Source organism: Dermochelys coriacea, chromosome 7, assembly GCF_009764565.3.
Source record: "Dermochelys coriacea isolate rDerCor1 chromosome 7, rDerCor1.pri.v4, whole genome shotgun sequence".
Classification (NCBI taxonomy): Eukaryota; Metazoa; Chordata; order Testudines; family Dermochelyidae; genus Dermochelys; species Dermochelys coriacea.
Window position 1 is genome coordinate 4,414,644 of NC_050074.1, and position 21,995 is coordinate 4,436,638.

The 21,995-nt window shown below is 42.9% G+C and overlaps 1 protein-coding gene across 6 annotated transcripts in view; it reads left to right on the forward strand.

Moving 5' to 3' along the window:
* The window catches only part of PTPRG (protein tyrosine phosphatase receptor type G), a 610,478-nt gene that overhangs the window by 543,780 nt on the left and 44,703 nt on the right, over positions 1 to 21,995 (forward strand). For all 6 annotated transcript variants that reach the window (XM_038410554.2, XM_043518167.1, XM_038410556.2 and 3 more), the window contains one exon: positions 8,198 to 8,289. In XM_038410554.2, the coding sequence (XP_038266482.1) occupies positions 8,198 to 8,289 (92 nt within the window). The remainder of the gene's footprint in view (positions 1 to 8,197; positions 8,290 to 21,995) is intronic.

The following is a 21,995-nucleotide window of genomic DNA, read 5'->3' on the forward strand; positions in this document are numbered from 1 at the left end:
ATCTTTTATTGGACCAACTTCTGTTGGTGAGAGAGACAAGCTTTCAGGTTTACACGGAGCTGAAAAACAAAGGTGATTTCCCAGCCCTGAAGAAGAGCTCTGCGTAAGCTCAGAAGCTTGTCTCTCACCAACAGAAGTTAGTCCAATAAAGATAATATCTCACCCTGCTTGTCTCTCTAGTATCCTGGGGCCAACACGGCTGCAACAAGAAAGGAATTACAGACAGAAATTAGTTTGTGAGGAGAAGGAAAATCATCTTCATGAGAGAGACCCAGGAGAACCAGCCTTATATAGATGTAGTGGGAAATTTTCCTCTTGTTCCAGCAGTATATTCGCTCTTTGTTTTATACATTGCCAGATTTATGTCATTCCACAATGTATATGTGAAGGCAGCATTCTCTGTGTTACCTCTCTAGTATCTGATATCTTTCTATTTCTGTTTGGAGGAGGTTTTTTAAGAGTGCATGTACTTCCAGCTTCTTATATCATTCTGCTGTTGAGCTGCAGGATGGTATTTTTTATTATTATTATTTTTTTAAGCCTGGAAAATACTGGAAGCAAAATACTCTCAGGAAATGAAAATGAAGGAGGGGAGTGCAGATACTCCTTAGCATACAGTGAAAAGATAAGTGTAATATTATAGCTCCTCACTAATTACTTGTTAATATTCAGGACATCGGTTTTACTTCTGAGTTTTCTCTGTCCCTCTGGGGTTTTTTTTCCCCCTTAATGCTGGAGTCAGTTTTATTGCTTATAAAAGTCAGTGAGTGATGACGCTGGCTAGAGCTTTGCAGACTGCAGGCAGTTGTTGTCCAGGCTCCCATACTCTGGTCTGCCAGTGACTAGTCCTGATTTGCAGCATTTCTGCTCTTTCACAGTCTGAGGATCTTTTCTGAGAAGTCATTGCCAATTTTGATGGTGACACTGACAAATGCCCGCTGCGGAGGGGTGACCCTGGATCCCTCGCCCCCTCCTGCACCCCAACCCCCTGCCCCTGCCCAGAGTCCCCTCCCGCACCTAAACTTCTTTCCGGAGCCTGCACCCGTCCACACCCCAACCCTCTGCCCCAGCCCAGAGCCCCCTCCTGCACACCAAACCCCCCATCCCCACCCCACAGCCTGCACCCCCAGCCAGAGTCCTCACCTCCCCCCACACCTCTGCCTCAGTCTAGAGCCCTCTCCCACACTTTGAACCCCTCATGCCTGGCCCCACCCCAGAGCCTGCACCCCCAGCCGGAGCCATCACCCCCTCCAACACTGCAACCTCCTGCCCCAGCCCGGTGAACGTGAGTGAGGATGGGGGAGAGCGAGCAATGGAGAGAGGGGGGTTGGAGCGAGTGGGGGTGGGGCCTCGGACAAGGGGTAGGGCAGGGGTGTTGAGTTTTGTGTGATGAGAAAGTTGGCAACCCTATCACTATCCCTGATTTAGCAGCCATTTTAATCTATTATTCTTTAATCTTAGCTCTAGACTCTTCATACAGTTCCCTATTTTCCTTTTGCAGTTTCTACATCCTCTCCTTAATCAGTTCAGATCAGCTGGTTCTGAGCAATTCAGCTCCCTTCCCCTTCAGCTAGGAGCTGAAGATGCTCAGAGTACAATGGACTAAGCGCCAGAGGCTGCCCTTGGCTCTATTCCCCATGCTCCCACTAATTTCAGTGGGAGCTGTGTGCTTGTCCTGGAGGGCCGAGTTAGGTCCTAGGAAGATAACCTGTATCATCTGCAAGAAAATAAAGAGCATTCTTACCTTTGGGTCATTATGCTGATCGAGTGCTCCATCTTGCTTTTAGATAAGAATAGAATAGAATTGTAGCTGCTTGTGGTTTATCGACTGATAACCAAAGAAGCATATTTTTGCATTTTAAAAATCTTACAAGTCATGTTTTGATTTGTATAAAGTCTCAAATAATAATTTATTTTGCTAAGCAAAGATCATAGAATCATAGAAGATTAGGGTTGGAAGAGACCTCAGGAGATCATCTAGTCCAACCCCCTGCTCAAAGCAGGACCAACCCCAACTAAATCATCCCAGACAGGGCTTTGTCAAGCCTGACCTTAAAAACCTCTAAGGAAGGAGATTCCAACACCTCCCTAGGTAACCCATTCCAGTGCTTCACCACCCTCCTAGTGAAATATTGTTTCCTAATATCCAACCTAGACCTCACCCACTGCAACTTGAGACCGTTGCACCTTGTTCTGTCATCTGCCACCACTGAGAACAGCCGAGCTCCATCCTCTTTGGAACCCCCCTTCAGGTAGTTGAAGGCTGCTATCAAATCCCCCCTCACTCTTCTCTTCTGCAAACTAAACAAGCCCAGTTCCCTCAGCCTCTCCTCGTAAGTCATGTGCCCCAGCTCCCTAATCATTTTCGTTGCCCTCCACTGGACTCTCTTCAATTTGTCCACATCCTTTCTGTAGTGGGGGGACCCAAAACTGGATGCAATACTCCGGATGTGGCCTCACCAGTGCCGAATAGAGGGGAATAATCACTTCCCTCAATCTGTTGTCAGTGCTCCTACTAATGCAGCCCAATATGCCGTTAGCCTTCTTGGCAACAAGGGCACACTGCTGACTCGTATCCAGCTTCTCATCCACTGTAATCCCCAGGACCTTTTCTGCAGAACTGCTGTTTAGCCAGTCGGTCCCCAGCCTGTAACAGTGCATGGGATTCTTCTGTCCTAAGTGCAGGACTCTGCACTTGTCCTTGTTGAACCTCATTAGATTTCTTTTGGCCCAATCCTCCAATTTGTCTAAGTCACTCTGGACCCTATCCCTACTCTCCAGCATATCTATCTCTCCCCGCAGCTTAGTGTCATCCACAAATTTGCTCAGGGTGCAATCCATCCAATCATCCAGATCATTAATAAAGATGTTGAACAAAACTGGCTCCAGGACCGACCCCTGGGGCACTCCACTTGATACCAGCTGCCAACTAGACATTGAGCCATTGATCACTACCCGTGGAGCCTGACAATCTAGCCAGCTTTCTATCCACCTTGGGACGAGCACATAACACATTGGCAGACTTTTATGTGTGTGGTGCAAGAATAAGGCAGTTTTACCCTGAACATTGCATTCCATTATGGTGCTTTAATCATATTTGACTGTGGCTCTCTTCAAAAGGATATTAGGGGGAAAAAACTTTCCAAAAATATAATCTTACAATGGCAAACGCTCCCACCATTCCCTTCCTGTGGAGATGTTAGTCTCACATAGTATGACTTTCTAGATCTTTGCCCCATATGTGACAATGATGTATCTGATCTCTGTGACATTATGTGTGTGCCGCAGGGAAAAGCAGCCCAAAAACGCATATGGGGTTCGGAGGAGGAGTCTGCTTCACTGCACACTGATTTTGTTTCAAAGGCAACAGAGTCCTGGGTACTTTGCAGCAAGCATGCGGGCTGCCTGGAATTTTGTGGCATTAAAATTAAGAAGATGATTTGCTTTACTTTAAATCATTGCTGTAGAATCACTTCTGTCATTCGGAACTAGCATTTCAGTAAAGCTTGTAGCAATAATTTATGCCATTGCCAAAGCTCAGTTGCTAATTCACAGAACACTGCTTCTAGCTGTCAGGAAAAGTGTCTGGCGTAAACCTTGTGTACCAGTCACTCTTTCGGTTTCCCTTGCAAATCTACAAGTAGTGTAACATTCAGTTGACAATTATCGGTCCTGCAAACACTGTGGCTAGGACTTTGGACTGGGACTTAGGAGCCCTGGGTTCTATGCCTAGCTCTGACCTGTTGTGTGAGCTAGGGCAAGTCATTTGACCCCTCTGCTCAGTACAGACCTTTGGACTGTTTGGGGCAGGGACTCTCTCTTATTGTAGAGGCTGCTCTAACTTTCAACAATAGATAATGGTCCCCAAATGCTACCTTCTCTCTAAGGTGTGTACCTGTGCGGCCATGCAGGAGGGTACCTTCACATGCACTCGGGGGCAGGGGATGAGTTGATGGAGGAGCTTGGGGCATGCGGGGCTGCGGTGATTTCCCCGGCTGCTGCGCGGCAAGGAGAAACACCTTTCCCTCCCAGCCCCAGGGCTGTGGTGGAGAGAAGCACCTCCCCCCAACCCCAGAGCTGCTGTGGGAGAGAGGGCTGGGGGGTGGCAGCCTGCACCCCAAACCCCTCATCCCCAGGCCCACCCCACAGCCTGCGCCCCCAGCCAGAACCCTCACCTCTCTCACTCCAACCCTCTGTCCCAGCCCTGAGAAAGGTGACCAGACAGCAAGTGTGAAAATCGGGACAGGGGTTGGGGGGTTAATAGGAGCCTATATAAGAAAAAGACCCAAAAATCGGGACTGTCCCTATAAAATCTGGACATCTGGTCACCCTAGCCCTGAGTCCCCTTCTACGCGCCGAACCCCTCAGCCCCACCCCCGACACTGATCACCTCCACATTGGTGCACGTAACAAAATTCATTGGATAGGAAAAATTAGAGGGAACGTTGTCCAAACGGCTGCTCTTCTGGCCACAATCACTAGAGCATAGCATGCTCTGCCCCATCCCACCCACAGGGGACCACAGAATGCCCCTCTACCGGGGGGAGGGATAAGTGACTGCACTAAGGTAGCTATAACCCCATGCTGGAGCCCCACAAAGGAGATTTATGAGAAGCCAAGGAATTGGCCTAATAACCTGATCTTTTTGGAGAGTTCATATTGTGAGTTTGTAAAACTCATTCTTTAGAAATTATTCATTTATTTTGTATGGGATTTTTTTGACGGATCAGTCTGGAGACTAGCCTCATTGAGTTCTAGCCATCTGTGAAGTTTCAGCTTTGGTGTTACTATGTCACTAAAAGCCTCCTTGCAGAGGAAAAGGTGTATTTGTATCACCTTTGCCGACCTGAAATGGGTGAATGGACTTTCATCAAACTTCCCCTCTCCCTTCTCACAAAATTAGCTGAGACGAAGGCCTGGTCTATTAAAAAAAAAAATTAAGTTGACCCAGCTATATTGCTAAGGGGTGTGAAAAATCCACTCTCCTGAGCGACACAGTTAAGCCAACCTAATCCCTGGTGTAGACAGCGCTAGGTTGACAGAAGAATTTTTCCATCGCCAAGCTACTGCCTCTCAGGGAGGTGGAGTACCTACTTCAGCAGGAGAACCCCTCCCATCAGCATCAGTAGTGTCTACACTGAGGCACTGCAGTGGTGCAGCTGTAGTGTTTCACATGTTTCAGAGTAGCAGCCATGTTAGTCTGTATTCGCAAAAAGAAAAGGAGTACTTGTGGCACCTTAGAGACTAACAAATTTATTTGAGCATAAGCTTTCGTGAGCTACAGCTCACTTCATCGGATGCATTTCCGATGAAAATGCATCCGATGAAGTGAGCTGTAATTCACGAAAGCTTATGCTCAACTAAATTTGTTAGTCTCTAAGGTGCCACAAGTGTTTCACATGTAGACAAATCCTAAATTTGAAAAGATAAAACTGAAAAGGATTTTTTTAGAAAGTTATGAGCATGTGAAAAAGGGATTACAAGGGAAGCCTGCAGCTAACTTTAATTTCAGTTTTCACAGTAGCAGCCGTGTTAGTTTGTATTCGCAAAAAGAAAAGGAGGACTTGTGGCACCTTAGAGAGACTAACAAATTTATTTTTTGCATAAGCTTTAGTGAGCTGTAGCTCATGAAAGCTTATGCTCAAATAAATTTGTTAGTCTCTTAAGGTGCCACAAGTACTCCTTTTCTTTTTAATTTCAGTGTTTGCTAGCAGGAAGTGCTATAATAGGCAAATGCTATATAGTATTATGTATGTGTAATACCATGCCTACAGTTACACACACACACACACACACACACACACACACTGCATTGTAGTGTGATATATTTGTAATTAGGCAAAGCACTTGGCTCATTACCTGGTTGTGTCATAATGATGTTTTCAATGACAGCTATAAATAGCCATCCAAGAAAGAGAAATACAGATTTGTCAGTTGCATAAATTACAGCAGCAAACTCTACTTTATGATTAATATGTTATTACTAATCCCTGTATATATTACACTGTACTGAGATGTTACTGCATATTTAGTCTATTACTACATATATGCATTACGCACATCACACAATGTAATTATGCTATAGAATTAAGCAATTTCATATTTTTATTAAATTATTTTCTTGTGGTGACATAAAAAACACAACGCAATGGGTTTTTTGTTTGTTTTTTGCATATGAGAGAAGAGAATAAATAAATGAATAAAAAAGAATACCATTTTGTATGTGTCATAAGTCCAACCTCCACCCCCCCATCCCCAAAAAAACCTCCTGGGATCAATAAATTAAAAAGTCTATGTGTTCTTAAGGCCTCAGTTACCAGGAGACCTGTCCATGGATTTTCTGTAGAATTTACTCAAGGGAAAAAAGTCCTGAAGGCATCAAAACCGTGAACATTTTGCCTGTTTCATATTCATACTTTCTCCCCTTGTGTGTGACTGATTTATTCTGCTCTGTGCCCCCAAGGTGCCCATTGTCCAAAGAACAGGCTGCCAAAAAATAAAGGAATTCCCTTTTTGCTTTTTTTAAAAAAAAAAGGCAGCAGAGTTGAGGAGGAGGGAAATGAACTAATTCCTTTAAATGTCACGCAATATGTCATGCATCTGGGAGTCTCATGTGTGATTTCACCCTATAGTGTTCCCTAGCAAAGTATGCTTACCATATAAATAACTCTAAGACGGTACAAGACACTCTCCCTGGAAAAAAAAGACCCACTTCAAGAAAACCACACCATGCTGTGAAATGTGATCTTTTCTGGTTGCATATTCAATAGCATATGTGAGCTTAACTTGTCATATACTTTTATTATTTACAAAGTGCCATAGCTAGTATTGTGCTCCTGTGCAAACATGGACCTGTGGGGATCTTAGGTTCTTTTCAAGACCTGTTTTGCCTTAAAGCATTGTTGGATATTTTCAGTGACTTCTTAGCACTCTGGTTTGCATCTGTGATGAAACAATGGAAGCACAAATTAGTTTGACAATGTCAGCAAAACAGGCTATAGAGAGTGGGCTTTCTACGCAGAACACAATGTCCAGAATTAGAGAAAAGCATATGACAAGGCAGAAAGTTACAAGCAAATATCTTTCAGCAAGAGAAACAATTCCCATACAGGGGCAGTGAATCAGGGCTGTGTTCCAACTCCATACAGGTGTTGAGAAGTGGTTCATTCAGAGCTGCAGTAAGAAAGATCTTTATGGTAGGTCAAGGCTATTGTTAAGAGCCCCTGACAGATGAGAGCAGACCCTTCTCTCGTCACAATAGCTGCTCACACTGAGCAAGGCTTATTAAATATTCAGTTCCAGCCTCAAGCAGCTCATTAAGTCAGCAATGAGCAGTGACGTGGATGTTGGAAAACCCTGCCTCAGTTAACATCACCATGCAGAGGCTTCTTGCATCTCTTGATTCTCATCTGCTCAGTGCCTTCTCTATGATGACCAGCTTGTGCTCTCTGCTTTGCATTAAATACAGGTAAAAACATCCAGGTGGATTTAAGTCCTCCTTGCAGGGTTTCTAGCATGGTTTCAGCATTTGACTTGTTGTCTTGGGCCTTTTCAGAGACAGCTTTTGGGGCCCAAGCTAAGCATCTATTGGATTTTCTATACCAGCATCTGTGATTCAGTGTTAGCTGGAAGTTATAAAGAGGATCGTACAGGTTTAGGACTTATAGAAATAAAGTTTATTACTGTTGAAATTGTAACTTTCATAACAGCAATGGGGTATCATGCAGCCGTTAAATATTTTGTGTTAGATACTACCCACTGTTACACAGCATAAAGTTTTACAGTAGGTGCATATTCCCTTGAAACATTTTACTTTAGTTTTGATTTGAGAACTGATCCATAGGACTGTGTATGATCCATAGCACTGTGTATGTTTCTTTCTGAATTGTGTATTTGAAATCTAGAATATTTCAAATAGTAAACTTTTGGCGCTTAATTTAATGTGAACTAATACTTAGCAATAGTATGCTCCTAAAAGGGGGAGAGGGGGTGTTAGGTATCAGTGAATTAAAGTCATACTGAAAGCACAAATAGAATTACATACAGCTTACATGTGTTTTCACTAACAAGCATTTAAAGCTGTAACATTTGACAGTATGTAACTAGAAATGGAAAGGCAGAACATGTGCAAAAGTTCTTCATTGCATTTTTATATGCTGTTTTTCATAGCACTTAACTTTTTCTGTTCCTTTAACAGAAAGTGTTTTCAGACAGCTCATTTCTATGTGGAAGACAGCAGCTCACCTCGAGTGGTCCCTAATGAGAGTATTCCCATTATACCTATCCCAGGTAAGGCAGGCCTAGCCTCCAGTTAATTATTGAATGAATTCACACTTTTTATTGACAGCTTCTAGTTTAATTATGTGGATACAACAGAGTTGTGTTTGTGACAAGATTGCAATTTTCCTTTTAAGTCTTTACAGAAGTTTGCAATGTCCATGTTGGTTCATGAAAATTAACTTGCTTTGCAGTTTGACTTTCACCATGAAAATATTGTGCATTCATCAGACAATTCAAATGGTTTCAACTAAAAGTTCCAGAATAACTTTTTTAAATGTCAAAAACAAAAGTGATGTCTTTTAAAAATAGAAGTGCAGGGCATCCAGTCTAGAACTGAATACAGCTTCAGGGCCAATTATGAAGTCTGGCGTAAGCAACTCCACTGGCTTCAGCTCAGGATGGTAGGATTGCTCTCATTTACACCAGGTGCAGAGTTGGCCTTCACTGTTATAAGGGAAGGGAAGGGGAATTGCATATATGTAAAGCACCAGCCATTTGTTATAGTTGTAATATTCAAGACACCAAAGGTCAAATTCTTCTCCCAGTTACACTGAAGTGGACCTGAGAGCAGATATTGGCTCCGGGTCATTTCTTGGGGTATTTCCAGGTGTCCTAGTTCGCACAGAATTCTTTATCCCTTCAGGGATGATGACAAGGAAACTTTAAAGTTTCATGATTTTGGAATGGACTTTACAGTTGCTACCTTGTTTGGTATTATTCAGTCTCGTTTACAGAACGAAAATATACAACATGTTATAGTGACATTAATTTCACAAAGGATTGTCTCTTTGTTGTGACATGATGATGTATCTTTCCTTTGTTTCCTTCTCATTTTCTGTCGTGGTTTGGCAGCTCCAGGATTCTGACTGCAGCTATTACATTAATCTTCACTAAACCTTTCAAAGATGCCAGTAGCACACTAGGACAAGATACACTGGAGAAATACACTCACTGGAAAGGGGAAAGCATCAGCAGCCTCTCTAATGGGGATAATAGCATTGCCCTACCTCACAGGCATGCTGTGCGGATAAATATATTAAAGATTGTGGGGCTGGGGTAATGGGGATATATGAGTACATCAGAACAGTCCTATTGGATCAGATGAATGGTCCATATAGCTCAGTATCCTGTCTTCTGACAGTGGCCAGTGACAGATGCTTCAGAGGGAATGACCAGAACAGGGCAATTTGTCGAGTGATCCATTCCCAGTCATTCAGTCCCAGCTTCTGACAGTCAGAGGTTTAAGGACACCCAGAGCAAGGGGTTGTATCCCTGACCATCTTGGCTAGTCATTGATAGACCTATCCACCAGGAACTTATCTAATTCTTTTTTAAATCCCATTATAGTTTTGGCCTTCACAACATCCCCTAGCAATCAGTTTCACGGGTTGACAGTACCTAGTGTGAAGAACTACTTCCTTATGTTTGTTTTAAACTTGCTGTCTATTCATTTTATTGGATGACCCCTACTTTTTGTGTTACTTAAAGGAGTAAATAACATTTCCTTATTCACTTTCTCTACCCCATTCATGATTTTATAGACCTCTATCATGTCCCCTCTTAGTTGTCTCTTTTCTAAACTGAACAGTTCCAGTCTTTTTAATCTCTCTTCATACGGACGCTGTTCCATGTTCCTAATCATTTTTGCTGCCCTTCTCTGTACCTTTTCCAATTCTAAGTACCTGAAATAGTAGAATTTTATCTAATATTTTCTTGGTCTAATATTTAATAACTGTGGTAGAAGAAACATTTGAAGACAAGACCTTGTTGAAATTCTCCCATGTTCTTTAGTGATCCCCTGGCTAAAGAACCAGAGTCCTGACAAGCTCCAAACACAGAGACATTTGCACACTGGCCCAGGGAGAGTACAGATTCTAAAGCCCTAGTTGAAGAGAAAGAGACACATTCCTCTCATTCAGTACTTGTTCTCTGCTAGGAAAAGCCCTGGGAGTTCACTTCTGCTGCCTAGTTCTGTTCTGCAGTGTTTCTAACCTGTCTCCTCTTTCACTGGTTTTGCTCAGCAGAAGTCCCTGAGACTGGCTGGGCAGCCAAGCTGATGTGGAGAAGATGGAAATCCGGGGCCGCACAAGGGGAGAGTTGAATAAAGCTGTGAGGGGGTATGTGGAGAAGGGGAAATGGGGTGCAGGCAGGAGAAGGGGAGCTAGGGGCAGGAAGGAGGACAAGAAGGGCTTGGCACTGCTGCCTTGGCTCCTTGGTGCACCAGGCAGCATCACTGTGGGGTGAGAGTATTGGTGGGTGTGAAAGGTACAGAGAGTGAGCTGGAATATGGCGGGCCAGTGGGGCTTTGCAGGGGCATCAGGTGGTCAGCATAATTTTGGGGTGATGGTTGGGTTGAGCAGGGAGGTGTCAGAATCTGGGATGACTGAGATTTGGGGGCAGGGTGCTGAGGAAAGGGGGGCCCAGCATGTATAGTTAGATATTGCTCAGACTTGAACAGTGGGGTCCTGGCTCATGACGAGGGCTCCTTGGCACGATGGTAATACAAATAATAACACTGGTTAATGCAGCCATCTCTGTATATGGACTGTGCCCTCATTAGACCACTTGGGAGTGGCTTCATCATCACTGAATGGCATGGAAGGCTGACATCCTGACGCACCAAAAACCAACCCCTTCCTTCGCCAGCTGGGATGGCCCATTATAAAAAAAAAAAATCAATTGTGAAAAGACCCTTGAGCTCCATTAAAGCCACCAGAGCCTCAAAGAGGAGAGACACCTGAACACTTGATTTGTGGTGGATTTTTCTCCGAATGCCCTTCCCGATCTGCCGATGCTTTTCTTCATCAAATACATTCATATAAAGAGAGCTTGCTAAATTTGGTGAAAAATGGTATCTCCGCTGATGTGGGGGGGATATCACAGTGAATATGTTCAACCCACAGGTATCCTAGGTATAATAATATTAATAATTTGCGTTTTATATAGTGGCTTCCACTGAGGAACTTTCAGCACTTTATGTTCGTGAATTAATTAATCCTTGCAACACCTCGATGAAGAAGGGGGCAGCAAGCCTATTTTACAGGGTAAACTGAGGCACATAGTGGTTCTGGGTCAGATTTTAAGAGATAATTAGGTGTATGAAGATGCGGATAGGTGCCTAAATGATTGAAATTCTGTCCACAAGTGATCTGTCTAATGTGACGTAGCAAGTCAGTAGCTGAGCTGGGACTAGAGCTCAGGAATGTTAACCCTGTGCACTAACCACTAGACTCCATTTCCTCCAGCAGGAAAATAGATATGTAGCATGAAAATGGCTACTTAGTCCACTGGGATGGTCCAGACCTCATCTAAACACTTCCACGGTAATAGAAAAGACCTGCTCCCACCTCTCCCAGTCTTCCTACTAACAGGGGCCATTTCTCTTCTGATATCAGTTACAGCTCTCACATAGCCATCCCACTGAAATGCTTTAAAAAGGTTGAACAGCAAAATCCTCCTTTGATTCACCTGTAATTCTGATGAAAAGATGCTGCTTTTGAACTTTTTCTGCTGGAAACTGGCAGAGAGCATGAGAAAATCTTACTTGCCATATTGATCCTGGAAGTAAAATGTAAGTGGCATTTTCATAAAAGTGAGTTCTGCAAAGTAACCTTATTAGCTTTTGATACCCAAGGCAATACCTTTTAAAGATATTTAACTATATCCCCATGGAGCTATGCATCTATTTCCTTGGATTTAGTGGACCAAATTCCACTCTCAGTTGCACATACAGAGCTCAATTGAAGGCAGTTTAGCTCAATGTGTCTGAAAATGTGTAACAGCTTTGCCAAGACCGACTGTTTCCTCTGCTCTCAGAACTCTAAAATCACTGGCAACCTCTTAATATACCATCAAGAGCTTCTATCATAAAAATAGAGCTTTGCAGGTCCACAAGCAGAAAAATCATCTAACAGAGGAGTGATACCCATTTTCTGCCTCACTTCCCTCTGTTGAAATTTACTTAATTATTGAGCATGAAACCACCTAACCCATAGGCATGCTTTTATCTATGCAAATTTTGTCCTGAAACGTAAAGCCCTTATCATAATTCATAATTATCTGTACTGCTTAATCTAGAGAAACATAGGATAAAGGAGAGATCATTAACTGAGTCACCCTCTGGCTATTACAAGTGATGTCTGAATCTAAACTCAGCATGAGTCTGATTTAGGATCTGCCCCCAAGGGTGTAATGTACCTATAATTGAATGGCAGATTTCTTAAACACACCTGCCACCTGATGATTTTTTTTCCAACTTCTCTGTCATCATTTCCTCAATCAGTGAATTTTGGATCATGTCATCTTTCCATGGATCTCTTTGTTACAAACATCTAGTCATGGCAAGATCTCATGGTAAATGTTTCCTGCTTCCATTTCTTTTCCTGTTTTTTCAAGTGGGTCGGCATCTGCTGCAAGTTGCTGATGGCATTTCTGTGCTTGTCCTCTTGTGGTATGGCCCAACAACTAACAGGAACAGCTAATCCCCTAAGACAGGTTTTGCCTAGAATTCACAGTCAGGATTGCAAACTGCACAAAACCTGCTCTGGAATAACACTTCTGTAGTCAAAAGGCAGGCCCCCAGCCAGTTCCCATATTACCCCTCTCACAAGATCTGAGCCAGTAAAGCAAAGCAAAGGTGTCATTGGTGTAACATGCAAGCGACAGCAGGCAGTGGAGCTACATGGTAGGCACTTCTTCCATTTCTACCACACCTTCTTCCTCCTTGATCAAGTATTTCATAGCTTTTTCTCCCCATGTAGTGAGCTGTTCTTCTGGGGCTTCTATTGACTTCCATGATCTCCTGATGAGGCCCCAGGAGTTTAAGAATTCCTATCCTGGAAATAGGAGTTTTGTCATTGGCCTCAGTAGGACCTAGGATAAAGCCTTTAGTTTCTGAGCTCAGTACAGAAACCCCTGAGGGATTAGTAAAATGTATGCTTAGCTCTATGGCCAAATTTAAGAGACTATAACTACCTGGCCAATTTTACCATAGTCCAAATTACCATAATGACTGGGTCATTGAAGCTGTTAGTTAACCTAAATTATTAAGCCGGATGTTCTTCAAAGTTTCTGGTCTGAGTAGGAATGTCTCAGTTGTGATGCCAGTCAGTTTGTATCCCTTGTTGAATTTACGTGGCAAGGTTTAAGAAATCCAGTTTAAGAAATCCATTAGTGATAACATCAATGTTCTCAGGCCTCAGACTATACAGATATTTGCTAATCAGGTGTTGTCTGGTTAATTCTTCGCCTTTGATTGCATCGGAGTTTTTTTAATGGATGATAGAGTTCATAAATAACATAACCGATTTTTAAGTCATCAGTAGATATGGTTCTGATGTAAACATGCTGCTTCTTCAAGTATGTATCCATTTGAACCCCACAGGAGGTGCACATGTGCCTCAGGTACATAAGACCAGACATTTCTCGAGTAGCAAGAACTGTCAGGGGTGTGCGTGTGCCCTGTGCCTCCTTGTTTCTTCCTGTGTGAGGGTAAAGCGGTAATGGGTTTCTTCCCACCCATGACAGTGAGACGGAATCTGGTGAGTGTCCAGCCTGCTCATGGTTAGCTTCAGCTAAACCTTCTGAATTTCTTCAAAACTCCTTTGATGACTGCCATTACTGCAATTGCTGTGACCCTGTCAACCCATTTTTACTGATGATTCGAACTCTCGCCCCATACAAACTGTCTCTGTACCAAGGCTCCCTAACATGTTGGCTTCAAACCCTGCCCATCCTCTGATGGACTGGTCCCCTCAAAGGACGGAGATAGCCGGTGCCTCTTCTGTTCCGGGGAAGTGCACATTCCTAGCAGATGCTTGGAGAGCCTTCCATTTTCTGCTGTGTAAGTCACCAGATGTAAGGCTTAAATTACACCTTCTTGGAACAATCTGTGAAGGTGTCATCAGCCTATGAGGAGACAAGGTCCAAGATCCTGCCAGTGGACAAGCCAGTGTCATCCAGCAAAGTTTGGCACCAGCAGAGATTGTGCTGAGCATAGAATCAGAGACATAATAAAGGAAAGTCAGCAGATGGCCAAGAGAGCACTGCAATAGACACCTCCGACACCGTGGCAAGAGCTGTGGCCACCACAATGACAATCCACAGAACATTATGGCACCAAACATCAGGTACGGGCCACAATTGAGGATCTATTGTTCTTGCTGAAGAGCTCCATGCCCTGGAAGACAGACAGTGCTCTGCACATGGTTAAAGATTCTAAAGCCTCCTTACTACAAACCGCCCTGGCCCTAGTCTCAGTCAAGGCTGTAGGTTCCATCCTCCCAACACAAGCATCCTGACTACCAGACCAAGTAAAGACTAAGGTATGGCAGAAGATGCCAGCCTGCCTCCTGCTTCACAATTCACCCTGCTCCCACGGTAGGCCAGCAAATTTGACGGTATGATTGTGAGACGCATCAGATCCACTCAAGTTCGCGCTACGTTCAAAAGCCACCTTGCCTCATTCCACCTGCAAACACAAGGATGTGATTTCAGGTCATCCAGGTGCTGAGAGCCTTCAGACTAGCATGCACAGGGTTCCTATCTGTTCTGCAGAACTCTGTGGTGCAAATCCTGATAGACAGCACATCAGTAACATCAGCATGGGATAACCCCACTGGCTCTGCATCTCCCTGAGGTCAACAATGACCCAGCAGAGTTCTTAAGCAGGCACACAGTGACCAACCACAAGTGGTCAGTGAAGGAGCGTATCATAGACTTCCTATTACATCTATGGGAACTCCATGATAGACCTTTTCATCATAAAGGACAATACCAAATACATGAACTTATGTTCCAAAGGTGGAGTGAGACTGGGCTTGTTGCCAGACACCTTTCTTCTCTGGTGGTCTCAAGGACTCCTGTATGTCTTCCCACCAATTTCTTTGATCCCCAGGATTGTGTCCAAGATCAGGAGGGCTTAGAGTACAGTCATCCTGGTAGCCAAAAATATCTTAACCGATAAGAGGCTATCATAATGCTACAGATATCCACGAAACCTACAGGCCTGCCTGGACACAATATCTCAGAACCAAGGTTAGATCTTGCACCCAGGCCTGCTGTTGTTGTACATGATGGTTTGGATGTTGGCTGATTGAGCAGCACTGAGAAAGACTGCTCCTTTTGTGTCCAAAACATTCTCATACTAAGCAGGAATCTGTCCTCCAGGAACATTTTCTCCTCACAATGGAAATTATTTTCTATATGGGCAGTCCAAAACAATCTGGACCAGTGGAGGCACCAATTCCAAAGATGATCTAGGAACAGGTGGGACTGTCATTCAGTTCTCTCAGAAGTCAACTTGGTGGCAGTATTGATGTATCACTCTTGGTATGATTGTATTTGATCTTCTCACGCTCAACAGTATCTAAATTCCTTGTAGGCCTCCTTCATACTTAACTTACAATTATAGACCCAGTTCCCTTATGGGACCTCAGTGCTGTCTTCCTGAAGCTCTTGGGGTTTTCCTTTGAATTACTATCAGAATGTTCCATTAAATGCTCTTTTTGATGGCCATCACCTGGCTCACAGAGTCAGCAAACTCTCCATGTCCTCTTAAATGCTCTTATGGCTGGACCTCCTTATGCAGTCTTTCATAGGCACACACTCCACCCCAAGTTCAATCCTGAAGTGGCCTTGGACTTTCACCTAAAATAATAAGTTACCTTGACAGTCTTCTTCCCAAGGCCACACTTGACACTGAGAGAGAAGGAATTCACCACTTAGGGTATATCCCGAGCTCTACGCACATTACCATAGTAGGACCAAGCCACTTTGCTTTCTCTCTGGCCATTTCTGACTCATCCAAAGGTTATGCCATCTTGTCACAGAACTTCCAAGTACATCACAAACTGCATTTCCAACTGCTATCATCTCTGGCAGGTGAGCGTTTTCCTTTGAACATCCAGGCATACTCCACCCGATCACAGGCTGCATCTATCACCAGCTTCAGCAGCGTGCCTATCTCTGAGTTGTGTCCAGCTGCAATGTGGAGTAACATGCTGGCTTATGTGAAACATTACGCTTGTGACATGGCTGCCAGGCCAAGGCACCAAGTTCACGACAGCAGTACTGCAACCACTGTTCAGCTGATACAGCTGAAACTCCTCCCTCCCGTCATCTGGGGAGGACACTGCTTTCCAATCACCTGCAGTGGGATTCACATTGGCACATACTTGCATAAGGAAGCATGGTTACTTACCTTCAGTAACTGGTTCTTGGAGATGTGGTAATCAGTGTAGATCCTGCAAACTAAGTTCCCTCTAAGCTGCGTGGCCCTGCAGCAGCCTATTAAGCGCTGCACAGGCACTCAGAGTTGCGGCGGGGAGATGCGTCCCTCCTCCCTTCCCCAACCCAGCCCTGGCCCAGACCTGCGGCAGCTGGGGGAGAGGCGCCTAGCTTCTGGCTCCAACCCCGGAGCTGCTGCGACAGGAAGAGGCACTTCTCCCTTCCAGCCCAGGTGCTGCTGTGGGCAGAGAGAGCTGGGGAGAGTCCTCTCTCCCCACTGGAGCCCCGGAGCAGCCTGCATCCCAAACCCTTCATCCCTGGCCCCATCCCAGAGTCCACACCGCTAGCCGGAGCCCTCATCCCCCCCACATACCCCAACCTTCTGCCCCAGCCCTGAGCCCCTCATCCCCAGCCACACCCACAGCTAGAGCCCTCAACCCCACATCCCAGCCCTGAGCCCCTCATCCCCAGTCCCACCCCAGAGCCCGCACCACCAGCCAGAGTCCTCACCCCCCCCACCCCAAACCTCTGCCCCAGCCCTGAGCCCCCTCCCACATTCCAAACCCCTTGGCCCCCACCCCGCCACATGAATTTTGTTATGTGAACCAATATGGAGATGTGTCACACATCACCTCCATATTGGTGCACATAACAAAATTCATTCTGCATATGCATGGGAAAAATTAGAGGGAACACTGCCTATGACCCATCCTACAAGTACAACACTGAAACTTGCAAAAAATGTCTTCCTTCTTGATTTACGTCCCTGGAACATATTTCAGGTAGAAGTGAAAATGCAAATTTATTCTAGTAACGAACAAAGTTCTGCATTTAAAAATACTTTGGTATCATGTTCTCACACCATGACTTATGTTGAGTAATACCTTGCTAAACAAATAATCCAACTGAAATCGATAGGATCAGTCTTGAAGTAAAGTGCCACTCAGTATAAATAAGGGGATAAGAATCTGGCCCTTCATGTTTTAATATTACTTCCTCCTTATTCATGCTGTAGCCACAATGAAAGAAAACTGCTTCACCTTTCTGTGATGTGTCTAAAAAGGAGAATCAGCTTGTTGTGCAAGAAATGCACTATCAAGTCCTTGGAGAGCATGTATAACATTTATATGATGTTCAAATAAGAATAATACATGTAAAACACAGCTAGTAATAAACCTAAATGCTTTAAACAAATCCAAGAATGACTGTAGGCTGGAAAGAAAAATTCAGTACTTGCTTTCAAACATTAAATCCCCAATACAGCATACACTTATGCATATGCTTAATTTTAAATGCATGAGTAGTCCAATTTCGATGTTTGTACAGTGCCTAGCACAATGGGGTCATAGTCTTAGATGCTACAATAATACACATAATAAATAATAATGAGATCTGTCCCATGCTTATAAAGTTAATAAAATAATGCTTAATGTGTATGCTAATAGAAAGCTTGCATCATTTCATTCTGTTGAGCTGAAGCTAGTACAATGGATTTGGTTGCTCCTTTCTGCTTCAAAAGGAAAAGATCAGTTGGGTTGCTGTTTCATTTATAATTAATGATGACCTAATCTAAGATTTTACATGCAGTTTTAAAATTCAGATTTCATTATGATGTGTATAATTTTTGTAATTATCATTGTCCTTCATGTTTATGATTGGCATATGGTTAATAGTGCTATATTAGATTAAATCTTTAAATAAGTGAGATTAATGTAACTGCAGTACTGCATGTCTTATTTCACATATTCTGCTTTTCTTTTTATGCTTTTATTATGCATTACTGCTGTATCAGAAATCTGCCCTAGTGTTCATTTGATTTGATTATAAAATGTAGATAATAATAGTTTTGCTGAAAGGTATTTTGTGCAATATTTCCAATATGCTGAAACATCAAGACCCTGAGTGTGAATATTTTCATCTTAGATCTTTTTTTGCCTCTTTCATTTTGAAAGACATTGTTTAAAAACCAATAATAATTAGTTAATACTTACAATTTGAATAACATAAAAGTCAAAAAGTAATTGTGCCCCCTGATATGAGGCTCTCAATAATTATAATTTATCTTAATAATTCTAAGGTCACTGACTTCAGCAGGGTGCCAACATTTAAAGGGTTTTCAGCATGTAGTTCAAACTCTGGGGATGACACCAGCTGTGTTGCCCTATTTTATTATTTATGCAGATATGATCCGTCTAGAAAATGTCCACTGATAGTTTAGAAATATTATAGCCACTTCTGTGACTTTATTTTACCCTAAACAAGTTGCCTAATCTTTCCAGCTCTTTTTGTATTGCAAGAAAATATGATCTATCGGACAAATGCAGAATTCCAAGGGATACACTAACATGTCTATTCCTCCTTATTTTAAAAGCTTTAACAAGTCAAGTCATTCTATCGCTGAACTAAATGTACTGCACCCACACATACATACACTGCAACTAGACTTAAACATAAAACTAAAGTTTTAGAGAATATTCAGGGCCAGATTGCACAAATACTCAAAACTAGACAGTGCTAGCACTAAGATTGCACATGAAATGTCAACTCCCCTGTGTGTCTGCTTTACAATACAGTTATCAGTTACAGGACCAGTCCCATTTCTAATATCTTTTTTCATAGCCTTAGATACAAATTCTTCCATTCTTATACTCATATTGTTAAAATGGTGCAAGATATCTTTATAGACTTAGACCTTTTTATATAAGCTCTTGTCTGTCTAAGGGGTGAAATCTTGACTTTATGGAAGACAGTGGGGCCAGGATTTGACCCAAGGTGTATATTTAACAATATATCAGCACCTATATACAGTTCTTTTCTACCAGCTGCATTTCCTGTGTTAGATGCAATTCAGACAGTGCAGTGGTTAACTGTGAAGCTATCTCAACTGCAAGTTACACAGCTAATTCAGCTGTGGTGTGTATATATAAAAGCAAGTTTTCATTATTGCTCTGTGTCATGTACTTAATATGTAATATATTGTGTAAATGTAGTTTACCCCTTTTCCTATAAATGACTTTTAGGGACTCAGTTTTCTGACGTATGCAGTGATACAAGATGCTACACATGTTAGATACAAAGCTAGGTATATCTTGCACTATCAGGAGTTCTTCTGCCCATCTCTCTTTGAAATTAAACATTGTGAAGCCCCCAGAGCATTTAACTAAAACCCGGGACTTAGTAAAACTATTGCTGGAATCACACCCAATATTAGCATTATGGCCCCTCCAAAAAACAAACAAACAAACAAAAATAAAGTTTATCTCAGAGGAGATAGCATTGGGGACCAACTTTGTGATTAAGCAGCATAGTGTAGGTTAAATAACAGCAGTGATTTGGGGGGCAGGGACAGTGATTTATTCTATACAGGTTTTTGAATTTGTTTTTTTCACAAATGCACAACAATATACCAGCATACAGAAGTTGCTGGTTGGAGAAAGTTTACACAGAGAAACCTTGCGGGGTAAGAGAAGGCAGCAACTGGTGGGAAACATTTAAAGTTTCAGGTTGTCCTGAGGTATTTTTCATTATTTAGGGAAAACACAATAGAAAATGAAGGAGAATAGAAAGATGCATCCGATGAAGTGAGCTGTAGCTCACGAAAGCTTATGCTCAAATAAATTTGTTAGTCTCTAAGGTGCCAGAAGTCCTCCTTTTCTTTTTGTGAATACAGACTAACACAGCTGCTACTCTGAAACCTGACAATAGAAAGTGAAACTGAGAGAACGCCTCACGGTATTGGAGCGTAGCTGAGCAATGCTCAGTTAACACCTATCAGTCCGTATGGAATGAGAACTGAGGAGGAAGGAGAATGAGAGGGACTTGAAGAAGACAGTAGAACATGGAAGGGAAAGCAGATGAGAGGAGAAAGAGTCAGAAGAGGGGACATCATGTGACATCCCACCAAACTGGGCCACATGGCCATACAATAACGTGATCAGAAAGAGGCTTTTATAGTGTTGAAATCTCTCTCAGGGCTGCAAGGAGAGTCCCCTAAAGAGGTGACTTTTTCCCTATTGAGAGGCTAGATGTTAAATCCAATTCCCACTACAAGACTGGTAGTGGAGGTGCCTCTTTCCAGTGTCTCAGTAAAACTCTTTTGTTTAAGATGAGAGCTATGAGGACACATTTTTAAGTTAGATGCTATAGAGGCAGCATCACTGAGAGATAAAAGAGATGTTTCCGAGGTGTGAAATCAAATGGTTACCTCCATTGGGAGATGTCACAAGGTGAGTCAGAAGGACACATAACAGTGAAGCAAATCCAGAAGTTTGCCAATTCTGTGACATTCATGGCATTTGTCAAGTTTGGAAGACTGGAGAGCAAAATTGAATCTCTCAGTAACAAACAAAATGAATACAGTTTGGTGAACTACGATAAAGACTATATCTGGCTTTTAAAAACAACACCAAAGAGACGGGAAGCACAGCTGACTTAGAAGGTCAATTCAAGATTTTTTTGAAATACAGGTGAATATCAGGCGAATATCATTCATATCCACAATGTTAGCAATGCCGACTCCTTTTGTCAGGGTAAGCGAGCATTATGCCTCTCTCAAATTCATTCTGCATCATAATGCCCATGCATATGGTAGCTCCTACAGAGCTTCTCAACATCACTCCAGAGTGGAACACATGGTCACTATAGAGCAACTGGAATCACTCCTGGAGCTATCCCAGATCCTGCTGGCCAGGGAGGGAGGGATCCAGTTTGCCTCCGATTTGAATATCCCACACAGTAACATGTGGCACTTCCATCAGACTACTGGAGCAGTCTCTGATTATAAATCCTTCTAACCCAGAGATCTTTATCCATGCTTACCTCATTTGTACACTACCATGGAAAGCAAGGTGTTTCCCAGTGAAAATTAACATGGTGAGAGACTGTGCTCACATTTTATACTGGTGTAAAACCAGTCTAGTTCTGTTCACACTGGTGTAACAGAGGGCTGTGTCTGTGCCATAAAGAACTGTCATCTTTGTACTTGCAATTAGTTATGCAGACACATTTTTAAAACATTTCTTCCCTTTGAATAAACTGGAGGTCTGGTAGAAAGTGTACAGTATATTGACATTAACAAATGTCAGTGTGGTTTTAAGCTGGGAAAAAGTAAACCGTGCAAAAGGGGATATGCATTGAGCATTAGGGCTCCTAATTAGCTATTATAGGATTCCATTAATCTCTTCCATTGACTAGAAGAGTTATAGTCTCTGAGGCTCATTTTTCTTAAGATGGAAGAGAAGCATAACCATAGCCTCGTGACTGAAGATACCTGCAAGAAAAAAGAACTTTTCATGTATCCAGTTACATTAATATGTTTTGTTTGAAAATGTTTAAGGAAAGATTCTTCAGATTAGACAGTCACCATCAGAGCAAATGCCTGCAGACACCAATGTGCCGTATTAGTACCGTATGTGTTTTAGCACAGATCTCCCAAGCCACGTGTGGCCAAAAACACACCCTCCCCAACTAGGTTAATTCATGCTCCTGAG